General features: G+C 44.1%; 1 protein-coding gene across 1 annotated transcript in view; it reads right to left on the bottom strand.

Moving 5' to 3' along the window:
* Window positions 1-6,447: 6,447 nt before the first annotated feature.
* Window positions 6,448-21,609, bottom strand: part of Kalrn (kalirin RhoGEF kinase) — a 604,693-nt gene continuing 589,531 nt past the window's right edge. Inside the window, exons 52-59 of the mRNA XM_059277711.1 lie at window positions 21,435-21,606; window positions 18,608-18,729; window positions 17,763-17,894; window positions 15,910-16,074; window positions 14,099-14,177; window positions 11,481-11,681; window positions 8,593-8,731; window positions 6,448-7,727 (exon numbers count right to left, since the gene is read on the bottom strand). Of these exons, the coding sequence (XP_059133694.1) occupies window positions 7,182-7,727; window positions 8,593-8,731; window positions 11,481-11,681; window positions 14,099-14,177; window positions 15,910-16,074; window positions 17,763-17,894; window positions 18,608-18,729; window positions 21,435-21,606 (1,556 nt within the window). The 3' untranslated portion in view covers window positions 6,448-7,181. The remainder of the gene's footprint in view (window positions 7,728-8,592; window positions 8,732-11,480; window positions 11,682-14,098; window positions 14,178-15,909; window positions 16,075-17,762; window positions 17,895-18,607; window positions 18,730-21,434; window positions 21,607-21,609) is intronic.

Raw genomic sequence — 21,609 nt, 5'->3', positions numbered from 1 at the left:
TTTTTTTTTTTCGAGACAGGGTTTCTCTATGTAGTTTTGGTGCCTGTGCTGGATCTCGCTCTGTAGACCAGGCTGGCCTCCAACTCACAGAGATCTGCCTGCCTCTGCCTCCTGAGTGCTGGGATTAAAGGCATGCACCACTGGAACTGCCCTGCCCTGCTGTTTTTTTTTAATTTATTTATTTATTATGTATACAGTATTCTGTCTACATGTATACCTACAGGCCAGAAGAGGGTGCCAGATCTCATTACAGATGGTTGTGAGCCACCATGTGGTTGCTGGGATTGAACTCAGGACCTCTGGAAGAACAGTCAGTGCTCTTAACCGCTGAGCCATCTCTCCAGACCCTTTTTTTTTTTTTTTTTTAAGCTTGCCAAATGCTTTCAAATATTTGGGAGGAAGAGAGGAAAAAAGTTACTCAGGGGTGGTGGTGCAGGAGTGGGGGTTGGTGGGTGGGAGGACAGGAGTTTTAGTTAGAAAAAAAAAAAAGACAAGGGCCAGTGAGTTGGCTCAGTGGGTGAAGGGACTTGCTACCAAGCCTGATGACGTGAGTTCAATCTCCTGGACTCATATGGTAGAGCTCCTACAGATTGCCTTCTTACACACACACTGTGACTCAAACACACACATGCACACACATACAAATAAATGTTATAACATTTTTAAGGGGGGCAGGCGACTAAAAATAGTATCTTCGGTATATTATATTTATAGGAATGCATAACATATGAAATGTACATTTTGAAACTTCATCCACAACTTATAACATTTACTGCAGTAATAATAACAAGACAGCAGGTCGGCACTTTACAACATTACACATGAGTGATTCTAACTTACAAATAAAATATTTACAACCTACCTTTACAAAACAACATTGTGTGCATACAAAATGAACAACTGCCGGGAAATTTAAAATAACAAAACAACCAAAACCCAAAACCCCAGAAGATACACTTAAGGCAGACAGCAAGACACTGAACTAATTAAGGCTGTGGAAGTCTTCTGCACCTTGAAAATATAGAGCTATTTACCAATACTGTGGAGTGATTTTGAATCAATTGTTACAAGCCTGATGGAAGTATGTATTATATGTATATGTGTAATGGTCCCTATGGGGAAACCTGTCCACTTATGGATAAGGCCTTTTATCTGAATGGCCAGAGGAGCCCACCACAAATTCTCATAAGACTTTGGGGGAAGGGATCACTCAAAATCAAGAAATGTGGGCACAGTTTGCAAATCAGGTATTAAAATTCAAAGATAGGCCAGGCATGATGGCACATGCCTTTAATCTCAGCACTTGGGAGGCAGAGGCAGGCAGATCTCTGGCCAGCCTGGTCGACAGAGTGATCTCCAGGACAGCCAGGGACTACACAAAGGGACCCTGTCTCAAAATCAAAACAACAACAAAAACACACACACACACACACACACACACACACACACACACACACACACACTAAAGAACTCAAATATAGAATTCTGAGTAAACAGAATCACATAAATAATGGTCCCAATGTGTTTCATAATTTGTTTGATTGGCCATGCGGACTTCAAAAGACATCAAATTAATTCCCATGTGACTAGAATTCTCCATGTATTATCCCTAACGGTTTTGAATGATCTTAAATGGTTTTCCAGTAGAAAAACTGACCCACCCGGGCTGCCTGCCAATGGATAGATTTCTGCATATGAGCAATAACATATACATACATTTTATACACTATATACATGTACAGATGTACATATATCCATATTTTCCAACAGTGTGCCCTCAATTGCTGCTGTTCTCTACATAAATAGCATTCTCAAGGGTATGTTTAGTTTTTCACAGTCCGTTTGTCCCTCTCCCAGTTTTATTTACTTCCCCACAGTAGTCTAAAGTTTGGCAGAAACGGAAGTAAAAGCACCAGGGTTAAAAAAAAAAAATCAAACACAGAGGTGATAGATATGGCTTAAGTTAGTAGGAGAAGACAAATGGTTTGTTAACTTCAGGTTCGTAGCCACAGTCCTTGAGGTCACAGTAACGGTCTCCAGGGACTCCAGGATTCGGACTTAGTTCTTGATGGAAGTGGGGAATTCATGCAACTCCTATCCCTGGACTGGCAAATTCACCTGGTTAAATTAACTCTCAGGAATTCCAAGACTTGCTATTTACAATTTTCTTGCTCTTTCCCATTCACTGAAGGAGGTTTATCTGACTAAACTGTCAGGTTGCTCATATGGATAAAAATGAAATCTGACCACAGTTTGGAATTTCTTAGCAAACAGGCTAATAGAAAAAGACAATATAGCCTGGGATTGTTAACTTTAGGCTTTTAATTAATATCATTTAAAGATGAAAGCACTGTAGTAGAAAGACTGTATTCTTCTCCTATAGCTTCAACTTATATTAAAAAATAAGGGAAAATGTCTTTCATAAAAAATATGGCCATACAATATTTCTGTATTCTATTTCCTTATAGATTTTTCATGAAAAACATTTCTTATCAAAACATCTAAGTCTCTGGAAAAATTTTAGCCCCTTTGAGCTCTTTAGAATGAATGAGACCATGGGAGCCTTAGGGTTTTCATAAAATCATTATTATCCTGTATCTTCTTTTCTGTTGGTGGAATCTATGTGAGCTTTTCTTTTAGCCTATCCTGGGTCTAATAATTCCTTCCCCAAAGGTGTTTAGATTTTTAAATAGCAAAGAAAAATCATGAGGTGTTTTTACAAATAAATCTGTTGAAAGCTTATGTATGTCAGCCTAATCCAGACTCCATTGGAATGTTACCCAGGCAAGAAAGGAATATGGTCTATATTCCTCAAAACTCACCCAGTATAATTCATGGGCTACCCTAGGATGATGTGGTGAGTGGGTCCTTTGTCTACTACAGAGACCCTTTGTGGTCGATAGATTTTCCCCCTATCAGGTATAGAAGAGAGAGTTTCAATTAACACACAAAAATAACCACCGTTTACTTTATATCTTATTTTCTCCCACATATTCTCACAGACCTAAATTTCCATGTTCTTCCAGATAGGCAAGAAAAAGAAGAAGTAGTGAGTGGTTCCCAGGCATGGAGGTTTGGGGACAAGAGAAGACTAGTCTTGAAAGACCAGAACCAAAGCTCTCCTTCTCTAGGTCCAATCCGTCTCCCCCTACTTCCCACCCACCCCCATGCACACCATTTGCCTTTTTCTAGCAGATTCTTGGAGGCTCCGAAAGAAATGAATTGTGACATGGGAGGGTGGTTGATCCTCACATCTGCCCTCCCAGTGAGGAAAGTAACTGTTTGGGTTCTTTGCTGAGATTTTTCCCAGAGCATACAGCTTGGGAAGAGAAGGGGATGGCTGGCTATCTTGGAAGGCATCCGACTCTGACATAAGAAATACTGGAGAAAAGAGCCTATGGACATTTAAAGCCTCATCAGTTCTCCTAACCCTTCTCTGTAGACAAGTTCTCCAAGGGTGGAAATTATAAGCTAAGACCAAAAACATGTAGACGAGGAGCACCCAGAACTTCCAATGAAAAGCAATTGACAGCGTTTAACCTCATGAGTTTGTAAATCGTATCCAAACATAAGACTGTGGGAAAATGGAATGTTCAAAGTTACTGTCAATAAAATTCTAGCACTGGCAGTGTGTAGCACTTTAAGGAAATCAAAATATTTCAGAGATGCGTCAACTAGGACATTTTCCTAAACATTCTTAAGAGATTAATGTTCTCTCTCTGTCTCCCCAGATTCCATTTTATTTAATGGGGACGTGGAGCAGAAACAAGAAAGAAGGAATTTGGAGTAGCTGAGATCAATGCTCAAAAACACCTGGTCCCGTCCTACATTCAGATGTTTTCGTTTAAAAGACATTTAAACCTTTCATTTAAAGGTTTAAGACCAAAGGAAGAAATTCTGCAGTATCAGCAAATCTAAATGCAATTGAACTTCTTCACTCCCCACCGCCCCTCAGAAAGGCACTACTACTTATTATAAAGGCTTTGTGAAGCACAAAGCTGTGAAGCCAGCCTTCCCCTCGGCCTCCTCCACCCCTACTTCGGTGGCTTGTGGCTGGCAGAGAGCTGAAGGCTACATCCAACATTACGATGTTTTTTCTTAACAGTTTTTTTTTTTTTTTTTTTTTTTACCACATTCAGTTCTAAGTGGAGAGAAATCTGTTTACTTTGAAACAAATGTAAGAGGCGCAAAAAAAAAAAAAAAAAAAAAAAAAAGATTAGATTTCTCATCCGGGATCGTGGGTTGGCTCTGATCTTTTCCATCACTCTGTACCCCACCCTTTTAACACAAAACAAAAGAGCTTGGAAGAATGAATATGTGCCAAGCAAGAAACCTGTGACTCTCACGACTTTCACGAGCAGTTTTCCTGGGGTCAGTTGGCAGTTCACCCTCAGTAAAAACAATTGGGATGGTAGGAGGGGTGGAAGATTTTCTCTCCTCTCCCCTCTTCTCTCCTAGCAATAAATCTCCCTGCCAAAACAGGTGCAGGAGAGTGGCCCCTCGTTCTTCCTCTCCAGCCACTGTTGCGCACATCTGCACTCCCAACTCTATTTCCTAGCCCCGTCAATGGGGTTGCTCCTAATTCCCAGCTTGCTAGGGAGAGTTCTTGAGCCAAGACCATCTTGTTCCCTGGTGGAGGGACCTAGGTGCTTCTGCAGATAGGAGCCTCCCTGTTCATTTCAGTCATCAAACTATAGAAAGTGCGTTCCCTTTCTCTTAGGACCTCTCTGAAGTTTGCCCTCTTCTAACAGCTGTAGTGGGGCTGCCATTAACCCAACCACGTTCCTTTCCTTTCTGTTTATCCATTCCTGTCTTCTCTGTGTACTTGGGACAGTTCCATGCAGCCCACATCTAGATCATCCCAACCGGGACACAAACATGGCTGTGAAAACTTTGGCTCTGTCACCCCAGCACGTGCTTCCAAACAGGCCCTTCTGTGGTATCTGATCACTGTTCTAGATCCTTTTCCTCCCTAGCAGAAACTCAGCCAGCCATAACAATTCTAATTGACTCTGCAAGAAGCCCTTCTTTCCAGGCAGCCATAATGGACAGACCTGGCTACGTCTCTTTCTAGGTCTTTGCAGTCCTCAGAGCCTGTACTTTATCCCACAACAAGCCCTCTGGTCCAGGCCTTCCTCCTTCATGTTATACTTCATAATAAAGACATGTTTACTAAAAAAAGACTTTAGTAAGCATGTTTTAAATATCATATCATATGGTTTTATGTTTGTATACATCACAGTTTAAGTGAAGAATGTGGAGAGTTACAAGCTCTGAGGGAGTAAGGCTTGATGACCCAGGGACACCCGAAGACAAGGAAACTATACAGTCAGAGTCGGTTTCCATATATTTGGTTAATCTCCAAGATACTAGGTGCTATCTAATCTTATTGCTTTTGCTTTCTACGAATTTATTACTGTATAATCTTGGATGAGATGAGATGGAGGGTGGATGATGAGAAATTTGACTTTGAAACCAACGGGAGTGGGTGGGGGAAATGATAAGCATTTTAATTCTCTATTTCCACCATGGGAATAAGCGTTTTTATACATTAAAGTTCAGACTGTTCCCATCATTTCTTCTTTAAACAGTTAAAATAATTCTGCAGCTTATTTTCCCTTCCCAAATTCTCTGATTGCACTTTATGCTACATGATTTCAATTTTCTCAATCCCACTAGCAGGAGAGACACAATGACGTGAAGCCTGATTTACATAAACACTGGAGTTATAGTTTTAGAATATTATTTGCATAAAAGCATTTTTTTAAACACACTCTAGAAAACAAAGGGTGGATCGTGTACAAACACAACATAACAAAAACTCTCCCATCCCCTCCAACAAAAAAAACAAAAAACAAAAAACAAACCATGAAATGCCCTGGTTAATTTGATTTCCCTCAAGAGGGCACCGGGCAGTCAATAATCTTGTATGGAGAAAGCAGCATTGGCCTCATAATACAGTTAATCCTTTAGTCCAGAGATGTTGGTGGCTGTGTGGTGATAGGTATTGCTATCCCAGTTAAAAACCCATGCTGTGTTAGAGTGATGGATGGGTCAGGCTTTGCTCCATGGCTTCAGAAAGGACTTAGGACAAGCCTTTAAAAGGCTTATATGGCTGCCTCCTTTTGGTAAGCACCCGAAGCTTCATGAGGGGTTAGGAATAAAGCACGCTAACTTTCTGGAAACTGTATTCTACAGCTATGGAACCAGAAAGAGCTGCTCCATTGTTCTTAGGAACTGTAGGAAAAGTTTCTATGTGCCCTTTTGTATGAACTCATGATATACATTTGCCTATGTCAGGCCTGGTGTGGACGTAAAACCAGCCCCCAACACTTACTAGATTTGGACTTATTTCCTGACTTTCCCACAGGAGGAACTCTGAGCTGTCAGTGAGTTCAGGGGGCAACTTTTGATAAACAGAACCTATCTTACTCAAACAACCCATGATGGAGGACAAAGAAAAATCTAATTCACAGATTGCAAAAGGGTCACATTGCTTTCTCTTAATACACAGGTTCTGATAAAAGATTTCTATACAAGATTTATAAAATGCTCTAAAAAACTCGTCATCTAATTGTGCTTAGTCAAAATAATGCGATGCTTCGGTAAATAAATTACTGTTTTAACGGGAGCACTCAAAGTTACTTATGATTGATTTCATATAGACCTCTATATTATAAAACTCTGAAACCTGAATGGGATCTATTATACTGTATGTGTATATGTATCCTGTTAAGAAACTATATCTAAGCCATCTAAAGCAGAATAGTTGACATCTTTGTTAAATAGAACTTTTAGCTTAAATTTTCAACGGACTCAGACACCTACTACACTCCTCACAGTGGGTGGACGGTTTGCCCACTGAACCACTCATTTTGGAATGTACAATTAACGTTTTATACCAACTACTTTCTTGTCAGCCTTGCCCTTCTCTTTTTTAAATACTTTCTGCAACTCTGCATCTTTACTTCTTCAGCATGACCTTCTGGAATGCTCCTGGGATTAGGGTCACTTTTCTGCCGCCGGGACCCTGCGTAACCACAGACAAGGTTTAAGAGAACCACCTCTCAATCCAGAGACCCACATGGAGTGAAATGATGAACAGAGTTATTTACAGACACTTTCAGTCTTGCTTTGGTTCACACTGCACTTCTATGTGAAACCTCAGGGTTTGGGGATGGCTAGGTCCCTTGGTTCACCCTATTGACGATGTAACTCTTGACATTGGGAATGGGCCGCACATCATTCTGGTGCTTGCGGCGTTCTATGAAGCAGGCCAGGCGGGAGGTGTCCAAGGGGATCTTGGAGTAGCTGCCATTGTGGGGCTGCAGCCACGGATGCTGCAGGCATGTGGCTGCTGTGGGCCGCCTCCGGAAGTCTTCCTGCAAGATGACATTGATGAAGTCCCTGGCAGCGTTGCTCACACCACAGAAGTACTCATGGGGGAAGCTGAAATCCACCCTGCACACGTTGATACAGGTCTCCTCTTTGCTCTCATCTAAGAAGGGGGAGACCCCACTCAGCATGACATACGTCAGAACCCCGATGCTCCAGATGTCTGTGCCCAGGGAGACGGGGATGCCTTGGATCACTTCTGGGGCAGCGAACTCAGGGTTCCCCAGAAGATGGTGGATGTGGAAGTGGCCTGAGATCTGGACGGCGTCTTCCAAGTCGATGAGCTTCACTCGAGGCACTGGGATCCGGAGGTCAATGAGCAAGTTTTCGGGCTACAGGGATCCAGCAAGGCAGGGAGAAAAGAGGCAAGATCAGGTCTTTGTTGACTACCAGGTGGAATATGCTAGCTAAACAGAGTTCTGTTATTCTTCAATAAACCTTGTGCACATTGGATATTCCCCATTCAAAGGCAAAGGAGGCTTCCAAGGATGGCATTGAGCTCACTAGACCCTGAGTTTAGGTGGCACTTTAGATACGTTGTTTGGCATTGAAAATTGTGCCGTTGGCGGGGTGTGTGTGTGTGTGTGTGTGTGTGTGTGTGTGTGTGTGTGTAGTGTGTGTACAGGGCTAACTGTATACTTCTGGCTGGCCTGGAACTTATGGAAAACCTACTGTCTCTGCCTCCTGATTGTTAGGCTTAAAGATTTAGGCCTGCACCTAAATCTTTAGCACTGCACCCAGCCACTGCTTCCCCACCCTAGTGTTGAGGATCCAATCCAGGGCCTTAATCATGCTAAGCAGGTGCTCTGCCACTAAGTCACGCACCTATTCCAGAATAGCAGGCTTTCTTATCCAGCCTTTGTTTTTGTAATGAATCAAGAAAATAAATAGCCTTTTAAGAAAACAGAGGCATTTCATTAAAAACAATTTTTTTTTCTGGGCAGTGGTGGTGGATGCCTTTAATCCTGGAACTTGGGAGGCAGAGGCAGGTGGATCTATGACTTCAAGGCCAGCCTGGTCTACAGAGTGAGTTTCAGGACAGCCAGGGCTATACAGAGAAACCCTGTCTTGAAACAAAACAAAAGAAAAGAAAAACAAACAAAAAAAGAAAAGAAATACAAATGTACATTCCCCAAGGCAATGGCTGGTAAGTTAGACTCCGCTATTTTGCTCCAGCAGGGGCTGATTTTGTGTTACCTTTATGTCCAAATGTGCAACCCTGCAGTTATGAAGGTACTGCAGAGCTTCCATGATGTCTCGGATATAGAAAGCTACTTTTTCTTCCATCAGCTCATCATGATTCATAAGGTAGTCCAAGAGTCGGCCATCATCCATCCTGAAAGCAAGGAGGTGAGGGAAAATAGAATGCTTGGGAAGAAACAGAGAAATAGCCCATGTATAAAGCTTAAAAAAGCTCTAAGATGTCTCTTATTAATGGAGATTGGTATTGCAACACACACATATCTCAGAGCCCAAAGTGAGTGTCACGTTCAGAACTAGAATAAATCAAGCTACAAATGTGTTAAGCTCCACCAGAAATTCTTAGAACCTTGCTTACAGAATACTGTTTTGTTGACTTTAAGGTCTAGCCTGGCTTTAAGGTTAGGTTGAGGAGGGAAAAAAATATTTTTTTGCTGCTTACAGTCAGCCTCACATATGTTAAAAGTTATTTCACTTTTAACGTTTTTTAGATGGGAGAAATGTGAAGTAGGCTATGTTTCCCCTTTGCATATTTGATCTCTTCTTAACTCCTTTGCCTTTCTTGACAGCTTGCCAAGTTTTAAAGGCTGACTAGGAATGTGGTAAGTGGAGCCAGCCAGATGCAGATTTGGTTTCTGGTTCTGCCACTTACTAGATGGTGGCTGCAGGTCATCATTGAAACTCTCCGTGTTTCGGCTTCCCTGAAGCACACCATCGTTTTACAGTGGGAATAGCCACAGGACAGCGACAACAGCAACAAGAAGACAAGATCTACTTCTTTGTCAGCCTTGTGCAAGAGCCAGGCAAGGCAATGAGGAATTAAGACATAATCCACAGGGTAAGAAAGCGCTTGTGGTGACTGGGTGAGAATGGCCTCCTTAGGCTCCTATGTTCGGATACTTGGTCCCCAGTTGGTGTAAATTATTTGGGAAGGATTAGGAGGTGTGGCCTTGTTAGAGGGGGTGCATCATTGTTTGTGGGCTTTGAAGTGTTCAACGGTCTTTACTATTCCTAGTTAGCTTTCCACCTTGTGCTTTGTTGAACAGGATGTAAAGATCTCAGCTCCTGCTCTAGCACCATGCCTGCCTGCCTGCCATCATGCTCCCCACCATGATGGCCATGGGCTCTAATTCTCTGAAACTGTAAGCCCCCCAATAAACTCTTCTACACATTGCCTCGGTCATGGTGTTATTACAGCAATCGAGAAATAACTAAAACAGTGCTGAAGGAACAGTAGCTACTTCTAGGCTCCCCGTGCCCTTTTGTAACAAGAAGTGATCAAACTCTTTAAGGTGCAGTGAGTCATTTGAGATACATCACAGGAAATGCCCATGTCAAGGCATGTGATCCAGGGTACGGATAACTCAGCTGAAATCTACACACATAACTAGTCCTCATTTTCTCCTCTAGTTTGTGCCTTGCTGTGAGACTCTTCTACTTTCTTGACAGGAGAAAAAGATGGAGGCCCTGGAAGGCTCCCCTACCTCCCTCTGACCTCCTAGGTATGAGTCAAGAGAAGACAGAACAGAGAGGAATGGCATTGGGTTCATTACATGCAACTCCCAGAGACCCTTGGAGCAAGTTAGGAGGGATTCGCAGCAACGCTGCTTCAAACCCACAAAGCATCAGCCACCCCACCCGTCTTGGGCTGTTCCCTAGTCTGCATTCTTCCAAGACCAGGGACTCAACATCTCATTTGCCTGAAAGAGAAGGGTTCTACCAGCATCCCTACTGACCACTACAGGAGACCTACCGCAGAGCAAGATTCAGCTCGTGGTTCTGCTCAGGCCTGGCTCCTCACACATCTTCCGTGACAGTCACATCCAACAGAGCACTGTTGTGTGTTCTCACAGCTCTGTCTAATGTATGATTCCTAGCATTTCCCATGCCATATTTAAAGTATTATTTATCTCTTGGTCTTTTTTGTTTGTTTGTTTCTTTAGATAGGGTTTCTCTATGTAGCTCTGGCTGTCCTGGATCTCACTTTATAGACCAGGCTGGCCTCAAACTCAGAGAGATCCACCTGTCTCTGCCTCCCCAGTGCTGGGATCAAAGGCATGTGGCACCACTGCCCAGCTATTTCTTGTTCTTAACTGTTGGACTTATGGCCTCAAAGGATAAGAGCTGTGTCTTTCTACATTTATTATCTAGATAATCTGCCATTTCTGGAATGTCTTGGAGGGAAAATTCCACCCTGAAAGAATAGGGTAGTAGATTGGGGGTGCTATGGCTATTGATTGGTGGACAAACCCCTCTCATTCCAACTCCACTCCTGTCCATCAGCCTTCTACTAGTAGACCCTTGTTAAATGTCAGCCAAGCCTGAGAGTATACAATAGGAAGAAAATGAAAATGCAAGTGAGAAATGAGTACAGATTACAGCGAGGGGATAGAAATAAGTTCTGGTGATCTAGTCTATAGTATGGTGACTATAGTTAATAATATGAACTGTTAATACATTTCAAATAGCTAGAGAAGTTTTTTTTAATGTTTTTGTCACAAAGAAATGATGGATGTTAATATCCTGATTTGATGATCATACAGTGTATACATGCAATGAAACACTGTACCCCACAAATATAAAAAACGAAATAAAACTTAGAAAAATACAGGAAAAGTGGAGTGGGAAGATGTGGGTTCAAAGCCCATTTCTCCAACCATACTTTTGTAGAGCTAACTTTAAAGACCTTCTCTAGTCTTGATTTTCTAGTCTGTAGAATGGGACCTACATTTATATGAAACAGGAGGTGAAAGAGCATATGGCTCATGTAGCACTTTGTAAACCATAAAACACGGTGCAAAATGTGACTCTTTTTCCATTAATCACAGGCAATGGATAACCCAGGCAGATGCGGATCACACTAGAGATATGACCCCTGTACTCACAGTTCCAAAATCAGGATGTAGGAGGTGGGGGACTCATAGGTGTCATGGAGAGTGACGTACTGGGGGTGCTGCAGGTGCTGGAGCAGGGCAGCCTCATGGGCAGCCTGCTCCTTCTTCTTCATTTTTTTACTCACAAATTTCACAGCCACGTCTTTGCGGGTAGCTTTGTGAATGCATTTCTTTACAATAGAGAAACGGCCTCTGAGAGACAAAAGGAGAAAAGGTTTTCCAAGGTTCACCAGTCAGCAGGGTGTCATTTACCAGAATATGTTATAGGGTATGTGTGCATGCTCAAGCATGCGCGCGTGCGCCCACGTGCGCGCATGCATGTGAATGTGCTCACTGGAATCGCCAAGACAGTAACATCTTACAGGTTGAGTGTCCCTAATCCAAAAATCCAAAATCCAAAATGCCCTAAAATCTGACACCTTTTGAGTGCAGACATGAGAACACTGTGGAAAGTTCCATACCTGACTTCACATGATGAGTGACAGTCAAAATGCATGTTCACTACATAGCACATAAAATTACCTTCAGGCAAAGCTGTGCGTAAAATATGGACAAAGTTTTTTGGACTTGGGTCCCATCCTAAAGGCATCTCACTGTGTACATGTACACATTCTTCAAAATCCTTAGTGCAAAAACATTTCTGGCCCCAAGCATTTGAAGAAGAGCTATCAAGCAGTATTAGAAATCTTTGTGGGCCTGGAGGGATAGGTTTGGACCTGGGTTGGATTTTCAGTATCCAATTCCAAGGTATCTGATACCCTCTTCTGGACTCTTCAGTCACCAGACCCATAAGAGATGCAGGTACATATATGCAGGCACTTAGCCATACTCATGAAATAAAAACAAATACATTTGAAACGAAAAGAGAGCTCTTTCCTTCTGGAACCAATGGTTTGGTTCAGTGGATAAAGGCATCTGCTGTCTGAAGAGATAAGCCTAACAGCCTGAGCTTGGTGCCTAGAGCTCACAGAAAATCAGGAGAGCACTGACCCCACAAATTGTTCTCTGACCTCCACACATGGGCTGTGGCATGTGTGCACACATCCCACATAATACATACACATACATCCTAAATATAGCAAAATAAAAAGAAACTCCTCCTTTTATACTTTTAATTATAATAATATATTTTTTAAAAAAAAGCCAACTCTCCTTCCTCAGCATCCTAGGGTTCTTTGAGATGCCAAATGTAAACTAGAATAATTTTTTTAGTCAAGATATTTTTATGCCATTTTGAACAGTACAAATGGGTTTATTTTCTTTTCCAAGCAGAATATACTTCTATACACAATGATGGAGCTGGAGAGATGGCTCAGTAGTTAAGAGCACCGTTGTTCTTACAGAAGACCAATGTTTAGTTCCCAGCACCCATGTGGTAGTTCATAACTATCCTATCTCCAATTCCAGGAGATCCAACACCCTCTTCTGGTTTCTGCAGGGACCACGCATGCATGTGGTGCTCAGATATACATGCAGGCAAAATAGTCATACACATAAATAAAATTAATTTAAAAAAGAAAGTAAAATGAATACATGAAACTTTCAAAATTCTCCTTTATTTTTATTTTATGTGTATGGCTATTTTGCTTACATTTATGTCTGTGCATCATGTGTGTGCCATGCTCCCAGAGGCTAGAAGAGAGTGTTAGAACCCTTGAGACTAGAGTTACAGATGGTTGTAAGCTGCCATGTGGGTGCTAGGAATTGAATCCATGTCCTCTGGAAGAACAGCCAGTGCTCTTAGCCACTAGGCCTTAATACATAAGACTTTCTTACAAAATTTTGGTATGTTTTACCCACAGAGCAAGTCTGAGCAAGTTCTTTGACCACAGTGCAATGAAATTAGAAATGAGTAACAAAATATAATTTAAAATCTCATACATATTAAAGCATTTTATGTAATTTGTAACCCATTATAATTGGCTCAAAAACTAAACTATAGTTTAAAAAAATACCTAGAAACAATGATAATGAAAATATCATATATCAGGGCTGGAAAGATGGCTCAGAGGTTAAGAGCACTGGCTGCTCTTCCAAAGGTCTGGAGTTCAATTCCCAGCAACCACATGGTGGCTCACAACCATGTATAATGAGATCTGGTACCCTCTTTTGGCATGTAGACAGAACACTGTATATGTAATAAATAAATAAAACTTAAATAAAAGAGAAAATATCATATATCAAACTTGGAACATGTAGCTAAAATTACATTTTTAGGAAAAATTTGAGTCTTAAAATCTTATATTAGAAAATGAAAGGCTAAGTATGGATGAGGCCAGCTTCCAACTCAGTTAAAGAAAAAGAATAATAGAAAAGTCCCAGGAACACACTAGCTGTTTTCCATCTACAGAGAGAATGCATCTACACAAGACAGAAAGAAAGACCAACTAGGGCAGTGGTGGTGCACACCTTTGATCCTAGCACTCGGGAGGTAGAGGCAGGTAGATCTCTGTGAGTTCAAGGCCAGCCTGGTTTACAGAGCTAGTTTCAGGACAGCTAGGGCTACACAAAGAAACACTGTATCAAAAATCCATTTTTTTTTTTTAAAAAGAAAGACCAACAAAACCAAATTGATCATTCTTCTGTTGAGAGGTGGCTGGTATCCTTACCTGCCAATCTCGTTCAGTTCGGTATAAGCAGAATCAAAATTCTCCTTCCAAGAAATGGTGGCACCATCAGCAGCTGCATCTTTGGGAGAGGAAGAATCCACAAGTGACATTGTGGATGCCACATGAAAAGAAAGCAAAGCTTCACAAAGACAATCCAGCATAATAAGCCAAGGGAAATAACCCATTCCTGTGACTAAATATGGAGACTTCCCAGTGGGAAAGGGCTGTGGTTCTCTGGAATGTTATTTTTAAAATGTCTGAGGGGAACTGATATGGGAGGGTCAGACAGACACTCTCTGTCAGCTCCTCGAACAAAGGGAGAACGTGGGACATGATCAGAAATGTAGCTTCGCAGAACGTTAGAGAAAACGTAGAAAGGGGGAATAAGAGCACTTTGAAGAAGGAGAAAAACCAGTGAAAATGAGGATCACAGGGGACGCAGAGAGAATGAACAAGCTGAATGAAGGTCACAGAAGAAAAAAGGAAACACTTGTGAGCAAAGACTCTTCTGGAGATTTCTCCGCCCGGCACCACTGTCCTCAGCCTTGGGCAAGTTTACCCTGTATATGGGACGATTGAACTTCATCCACAATTGGTTCTTGTGGGTGATTTGGAGATTCAGCTTGACCTTGTATGATGTGTTAATTCTCTTCACATACACACACACACACACACACACACACACACCCATGGGGATTTGTATTGTCTGCTGGGGATCCGATCCTAGAAGTAACAGAACAAAAATGGTGGCCATCCCAAGCCACATTGGGATGAGTGGCTTGGAAAGAAGGGAACCATATCAGCAACTCAGTGTTTTAGACTCCACACTGGGCAGTCACCTCAGCTCTCCCGGAACTCGAGCTGGTGACATGCTCACAATGAATTCTGAGGATGTATGGATGGATCCAGGGCCAAGGTTTTCCAGAGAGTCACACGCCTGTGAGAACAAGTCAAGGTCACTGGCAGGCAACTGTCTGGGCTGACCATGACCTAAGACTTCAGGGCATTTTTGGCCAAGGCCCTATGGGGACTCTAGACTTCCTTTAACCCACAGAGACACAAGTCTGCTGCTTTCTAAGCAGGGTGACACTCCCACCCTTTCCTGGCTTGTCCTCAGCATGCACACGCCACTTCTGTGCACTGCCTAGAGTGTCGCCAATGGGCTATTTCTTCAGACCAGCAAATTTCCTCTTTTAAAATGTCTACAGGATCAAGATGGGCAGAGTAGATGGGTCAGAGAGCAAGGTGGAAAAAATAAGAACCGCACTGGTAAAATATCCATTTCTAGTTAGTTACACGTATGTCTTAGTCAATTTCTATTTTATGGAGATAAAATAGATCCACATTGGAAACTAAATTCTGGTGTGGGGGGGGGCAAATATCAGCATTTCATCTGGTAGTGAAGTCCTTCATCCGGGTTGCTTTTCTCTCTCTATTTTAAGTTGTTGAGCACAGCAGTCCTGTGCTCAACAGAGGCCTGCCAGAGGCACCCAGGGGAAAACAGACTGTCAATTCCATAAGAGGTCTGAGAGAAGGGCCAGAGCCAGAAAGCACCCTGGGACACAGGTCTCTCCTGCCTGTCCCTCGAGTTCCCCTGAGGAACCCCAAAAAGCCCAGGGCCAGCAATGGTGGTAGAGCTAATGTTGGTTCCGATATGCCTCCTGGAGACACTCTATCTGGTCTCTCAAAGGTGACCTGATGGAAGCTGCCATGCAGCCCCAAGTCACCTCCCATGGGGGTCGGAGAGGTCGATGATTTTTTTGACTAGCATACGTTTGCTGGCTAGCTGTCACCGGCTTGCTGGGACTCACCATACTCTGGAAGGCGCACAAACTCTGAGGCTTCACTGGGAAGGCTGATTCCCCAAGGGTTGCTGGCACTGACCCGGAACTGATAAGGGCATCCAGGACTAAGGTCTTCAATGACGAGGTAAGTGTCCAAGGTCGAAGCGACGGACTGCTGCCAGACCTGGGAACCTAGGGGGGCAGTTCCAAGGAAAAGGAGAGAGTCTAAGAGACATTGTTTCATAGGCCTTCAGCACACAAAGATGGGAAAACGGACAGAATCAGTTCAAAGGACAGTGTGGTCATTGTCAAGCTCTGAAAGTCTGCGGTCCAATGTTGGGGGGGTTTAGGCCCAGTTTCCTAAATAACATTAAATGAAGGCTGTGCAAGAAGTTGGCCTATGAACTCTATCCCCTTCTCAATCGCGCACGTTGAAGACCTAGCTCCGACTCTACATGGGAATATGTGGCAGCATAATCGGGCTAGAAGAAAATACAAGTCAGTAACCAAAGGAGAGAAAACATGCCTCTGGAAACTGAAACAAAATTGAACATGTATGGGAGCCTATGTGCATGCGAGAATACTCCAGGGCATGGCACAATTCTCCCCTTTTACTCTAGCTACAGTTCACAGAAACCCAGCGGAGAAGGGAGCACTAATCTTACTTGACAGAGGAAGAAGTAGGGACTCAGAAACACTAAGCAGTTTGTCTACAAGGCTTAGATTCTGAGAGAACATGATATGAGTGAAGCAGGTCCCCTGGCTCAGTGTGACACCCACGCTGGCCCTCCACACCCTGCTGAGGCAGCTTCAGAAACGGGCAGAAATAAAGAGTCTTATAACTGCACAGCTCCCGCTTAATAGGGAGAAGAAGAATGAAGATAATAATAGTAACAGAAAGCAGGGGGAGCAAGCAGGGGGTGGGCAAATGGGGGGGGGGGCAAGAGAGGGGGTGGTGGTGGGCAAGCGGGGGGGGCAAGCAGGCGCCTTCCCTTCAATGGGGTAATTCGGGATGTGGTTCAGAGCTGTGCTAATGACAAGTACAGCTGCCTGGAAGCACCCTTTTAAATGTATTATTATTATTATTATTTATTATGATGATTTTATTATTACAGGGTCTCGTTATATAGCCCTAGCTGACCTAGGTCAGTCACTCTGTAGACCAGGTGTGGCTTTGAACTCATGGAGAAGTGCTAGTTAAGACCCAAAGTGTGCACCACCCCACCTGGTTAAACTAATTAACTTTCTTTCTTTCTTTCTTTCTTTCTTTCCCTTCCTTCCTTCCTTCCTTCCTTCCTTCCTTCCTTCCTTCCTTCCTTCCTTCCTTCCCTCCCTCCCTCCCTCCCTCCCTCCCTCCCTTCCTTCCTTCTTTCCTCACGATTAAAGATCATGTATGTATACATGCTATAGATTTTATCTGGTGGTGGAGGGGTAGAGCTCCGACCATCCTATCGTGGTTTCTGTTCTGGGAGAAAAACCACAGACTAGCCAGAGCAGGGGCTAGTGGGAGCTTGCCCCTTACTAACTACTGCCTTGTGTTTCTCTACTCTTTAGGCTTTAGCTTCCTGTCTGTAAAATGGGCTCTGTCGTGCCCCCCCCCCCCCCGCCCCCGCCCCCACCCCGTCTGTGTGATTGAGCAGGGTAAGCCGGACAATGCAGGGAAAACACATTGCCACCTAGTGGCTGGGTCAGAATGGTCCCGGGGAGGTTTCCCTGTGGACGGGCAGGCAGCTGCAGCCTGACCTAGCTTCTGCGCTAAGCTCCCCGGGTGCACGAAGCCAGGCTGATTGCCCTGGACAGGAGGATATATAGAAGTCTCAGGTTCCCGAACTCGAAGACCTCCTGAGGAGAAGCAAACACAGAAGAGCAGTGCAACACACCTTCCTCGCGGTACTCCACCGTGTACCCCGAAATCGTGCAGTTCCCGGTGCTGACGGGGGGCAGCCAGCGGAGGATGACCGAGGTGCAGCTCCTCTCCTGGGCGATGGGGCGGTTGGGGGCTGCGGGGACACCTGTGGAGACAAGCAGCAGGGCGGGGCCGCTTCTCAGAACTCGAGTTGCACACCATAGTATCATAGAGCACTGGAAACATGCCAAACCTGCCTCAAATCTGGCGCATAACCTTGTCCAAGTAGCTGACCTTTCTCCAGGCCCAAGAGAGGCCTAGAGATGGGACCTGAGATGGGTCCTGCGGCCTGACAACTTCCTTCAATTAAACACCACACACAGGAAAAGCTGATTAAAGATGGTCAGGAACCACGCGGGAGGATTGGGTAGGAGGTCTTAGGCATGTTTCTCTTCCCGTTGGCCTGGGTTCTGCTTTAGAATTTGACGAGGGATCTTTCTTCCCTGAGTCTCAGGGTGCCCTGGTCATTCTCACTTAAAATGACCAATGTAAATTCTTGGAGGCAGGAATAGGGGAGGCAGAATGGGGGCAGCGAGGGAAGTGGGGAGGAGGAATTTGGAGTCATTGTTCAATAGGAACAGATGATCAAAGAGTTATGTGGATGGGTGGCGTGGTGGCCACAAACCAATGGGTGTGTCCCCAATGCCATCAAATTCTCCATTTAAAAGTGGTTAAGATGCTGTTTTATTATTGTGTTTTGCTACAGTTAAGAAATGCTTTAAAATAGTGAGTGTGCAAAAGAGTGAGAGAGAGAGAGAGAGAGAGAGAGAGAGAGAGAGAGAGTGAGAGAGAGAGAACACAAGAGAGCACACAGCATACCTTGCACCTTAACTGTAGCCGATGTGGATGCAGCGCCATGGTCGTTTGTTGCTATGCAGGTATAAATCCCGCTGTCTTGGGGCATCAGGTTGCAGATCTTGAGGGTGATATCTCCAGAATCACTAGGACATTAAATGGATCTCCTTCAGACTCCAGTGAGGAGACAGTTGAGGGACACGTAAAATGCCACCCGCTTGGTTCATGGTGCACAGAGGTGAGAGTGCATGCCCCCAGCTCACCTACCTCTACACTTTGTATCCACAATGCCAGCCATTTATGAATTGGTTCGGTTCATTTCATTTGAGGAGGGTGACAGGCGGTGTGTGCGTACTTCACTGCACTATTCAATTAAGCTCTCTATTCTTTTTTTTTTAAGATTTATTTATTTATTTATTGTGTTTATACAATATTCTGCCTGCATGTAAACCTGCAGGCCAGAAGAGGGCACCAGATCTCATTTACAGATGGTTGTGAGCCACCATGTGGTTGCTGGGAATTGAACTCATGACCTCTGGAAGAGCAGGCAGTGTGCTCTTAACCTCTGAGCCATCTCTCCAGCCCTTTTTTGGTTTTTCAAGACAAGGTTTCTCTGTGTAGTTTTGGTGCCTGTCCTGGATCTCGCTCTGTAGACCAGGCTGGCCTTGAACTCACAGACATCCACCTGGCTCTGCCTCCCGAGTGCTGGGATTAAAGGTGTGCGCCACCACTGCCTGGCTAAGCTCTCTATTCTTAATTTACTATGTGAGGAAAATATTTTCTAGCTGTTCTCTCTGCCTAAATTTGTGTAAATAAGGAATAGAATAGGGATGGAATAATAGATGAATTAGAAATAAATAAAATCCCATAACCTACTGGTTTACAATGTCATTGTGAGTACATTACACAAGTAGCCTTGTGTTGAATTAAGTCAGTAACAAATGATAAAACAGACTGAATAATGAAAAGGTTTACATATTTCAAATCTTACACATGGGATCCCTAAAATGATTAAGTAGGTGCCTGGGGAGATGACTCTGGATAATGTGCTTGTTGTACAAGCATGAGAATCTGAGTTAGTGACAGGTTGGGTGCAGCATGTGCCTGTGACCCCAGAACTGGATGGGTTGGAGAGCAGGCAGATCCAGACACTACTGGCCAGCTAGTCCAGCTGAAACAGTAAACTCCAGGTAAAAAGCAAGAGATGAAGACACTTGAAGTGGACCTCTGGTCTCCAAGTGCACATGTCTAGGTGAGCAAACCCACTCATACACACATGTACACACACACAAAGTGATCCAAGAAAGGGTAAATTCCTCACCTAAATGGTAACTTTCTCACTTGCCCCAGAATGGGGTTCAGAAGCACCTCACGGAAGGAACTGCTCTGAAAGAGTTAAATTACAGGGAAGTCAGTCCCTTCCCTCTGTGTTGTTTTGAATGAGGATGGCTCCAATAGGCTTATATATTTGAATGTTTGATCCTTAGTTGGTGGAACTGCTTGGAAAGGATTAGGAGGTGTGGCCTTGTTGGAGGAGGTGTGTCCCTGGGGGTGGGCTTTGAGGTTTCAAAAGCCCACACCAGGCCCAGTTTCCATCTCTCTCTGCCTCCTGCTTGTGGATCAGATGTGAGCTCTCAGCTACTGCTCCAGAGCCATGCCTGCCTGCCTGCTGCCATGCTCCCTGCCATGATGGTTATGGATTCTAGTGCCCTCTGGAAGATAGTAGAGCTTCCAAATGGAGCTTTTATGAGCTCCAAATCGAATGCTGTGTTCTACAAGTTTCCTTGGTCATGGTGTCTCTTCACAGCAATAGAAAGGTAACTAACACAGCATCCCTGGGGGTGTGACATGTTCTGAGATCTTCATGGTCAAACAATGGCTCTCATACCTGAGCAATTGCTCAGGTCCATGAAGTTTTATGACCTGACCAGGCATCTCTTCTGGAACTACCAAAGAAGGCACCACCCCCTTCTCTAACACACACACACACACACACACACACACACACACACACACACACACACCACACTCACAAACAATTTAAGCCAATCAATGAAATGTGCTCAATTCTAGGCATTTCTCTAAGTGACAGAGGCGCCATTAGAGCTTAGTATTGCTTGTCTACTGTAAGCAGCAATGCACAGTGATGCTCAGAATTCCTGTGGGGATGGGGACAAGTTAGAATGGCTGAGAGGCCGTCAATCAAACAGAATGTTAGTGTGGAAGCACCTTACATTTTGGAACACACCTTCCCCCCTTTTTCGTAAAATAGTTCTTAGGTAAGGAATGAATCACATCACTATCTCTAAGCATCCTGATGGGCATGAAGCATTCCAGGGTGTTAGTCAGCTTTCAGTACTTCTGATAGACCTCCCTGGGGGTCCTTGACAGACTAATCATCTAATAGGGTGGCTATAAGGCAGGGGCCACAGGAACATTTTATATCTATGGTTCAGGCTTGGCCTGTGATTTAAAGGACAATGCTTTATTTGTTTACTGTAGGTGCAGCGCAGAGTGTTTCTAGATGGTTCCTGTTAGCCTCAGGTGTGTCCATCTGGTGCTGGGCAGCACACACAATGCATGCTGGCACTAAACCAGAAGCTCAGGCTAAGGGGCCAGCTGCAGAATGGACAGCTGAGGTTGTGCCTAAGACTTGAACACACGATGTTCTGATATGGGAGGCTGAGCCACCCTTGTTTTTAACTCAGTCTCTCTCCTAATCAAGGCCAAGTGTGTGATCTGGAATAAACACTAGGACAGCACTTTGGGGGTGACCAGTAATCCGGAGAGAATGTCACCCAGAATCCAGCCTCCGGGTGCTCTGGGCTCAGACACTGGGCGATCCACTTACCAGGAGGAGATGGTGTATGTGGCCGAACTGTTGTCTGTGTCCAGGATGTTCTGGTCTGGACCCTTCCAGGTGATGGTGGGCTTCGGCCGCCCACAGACTTTGCACTGTAGTATCACCGTGTCGCCAAGCAAGCAGGTCACATCCACCAAGGGCACAAGGAATTCTGGGGCCACTG

The sequence above is a fragment of the Peromyscus eremicus genome, chromosome 12 (genome assembly GCF_949786415.1).
Source record: "Peromyscus eremicus chromosome 12, PerEre_H2_v1, whole genome shotgun sequence".
In the NCBI taxonomy this organism is placed as follows: Eukaryota; Metazoa; Chordata; class Mammalia; order Rodentia; family Cricetidae; genus Peromyscus; species Peromyscus eremicus.
This window is presented reverse-complemented; position numbering and strand designations above follow the sequence as displayed.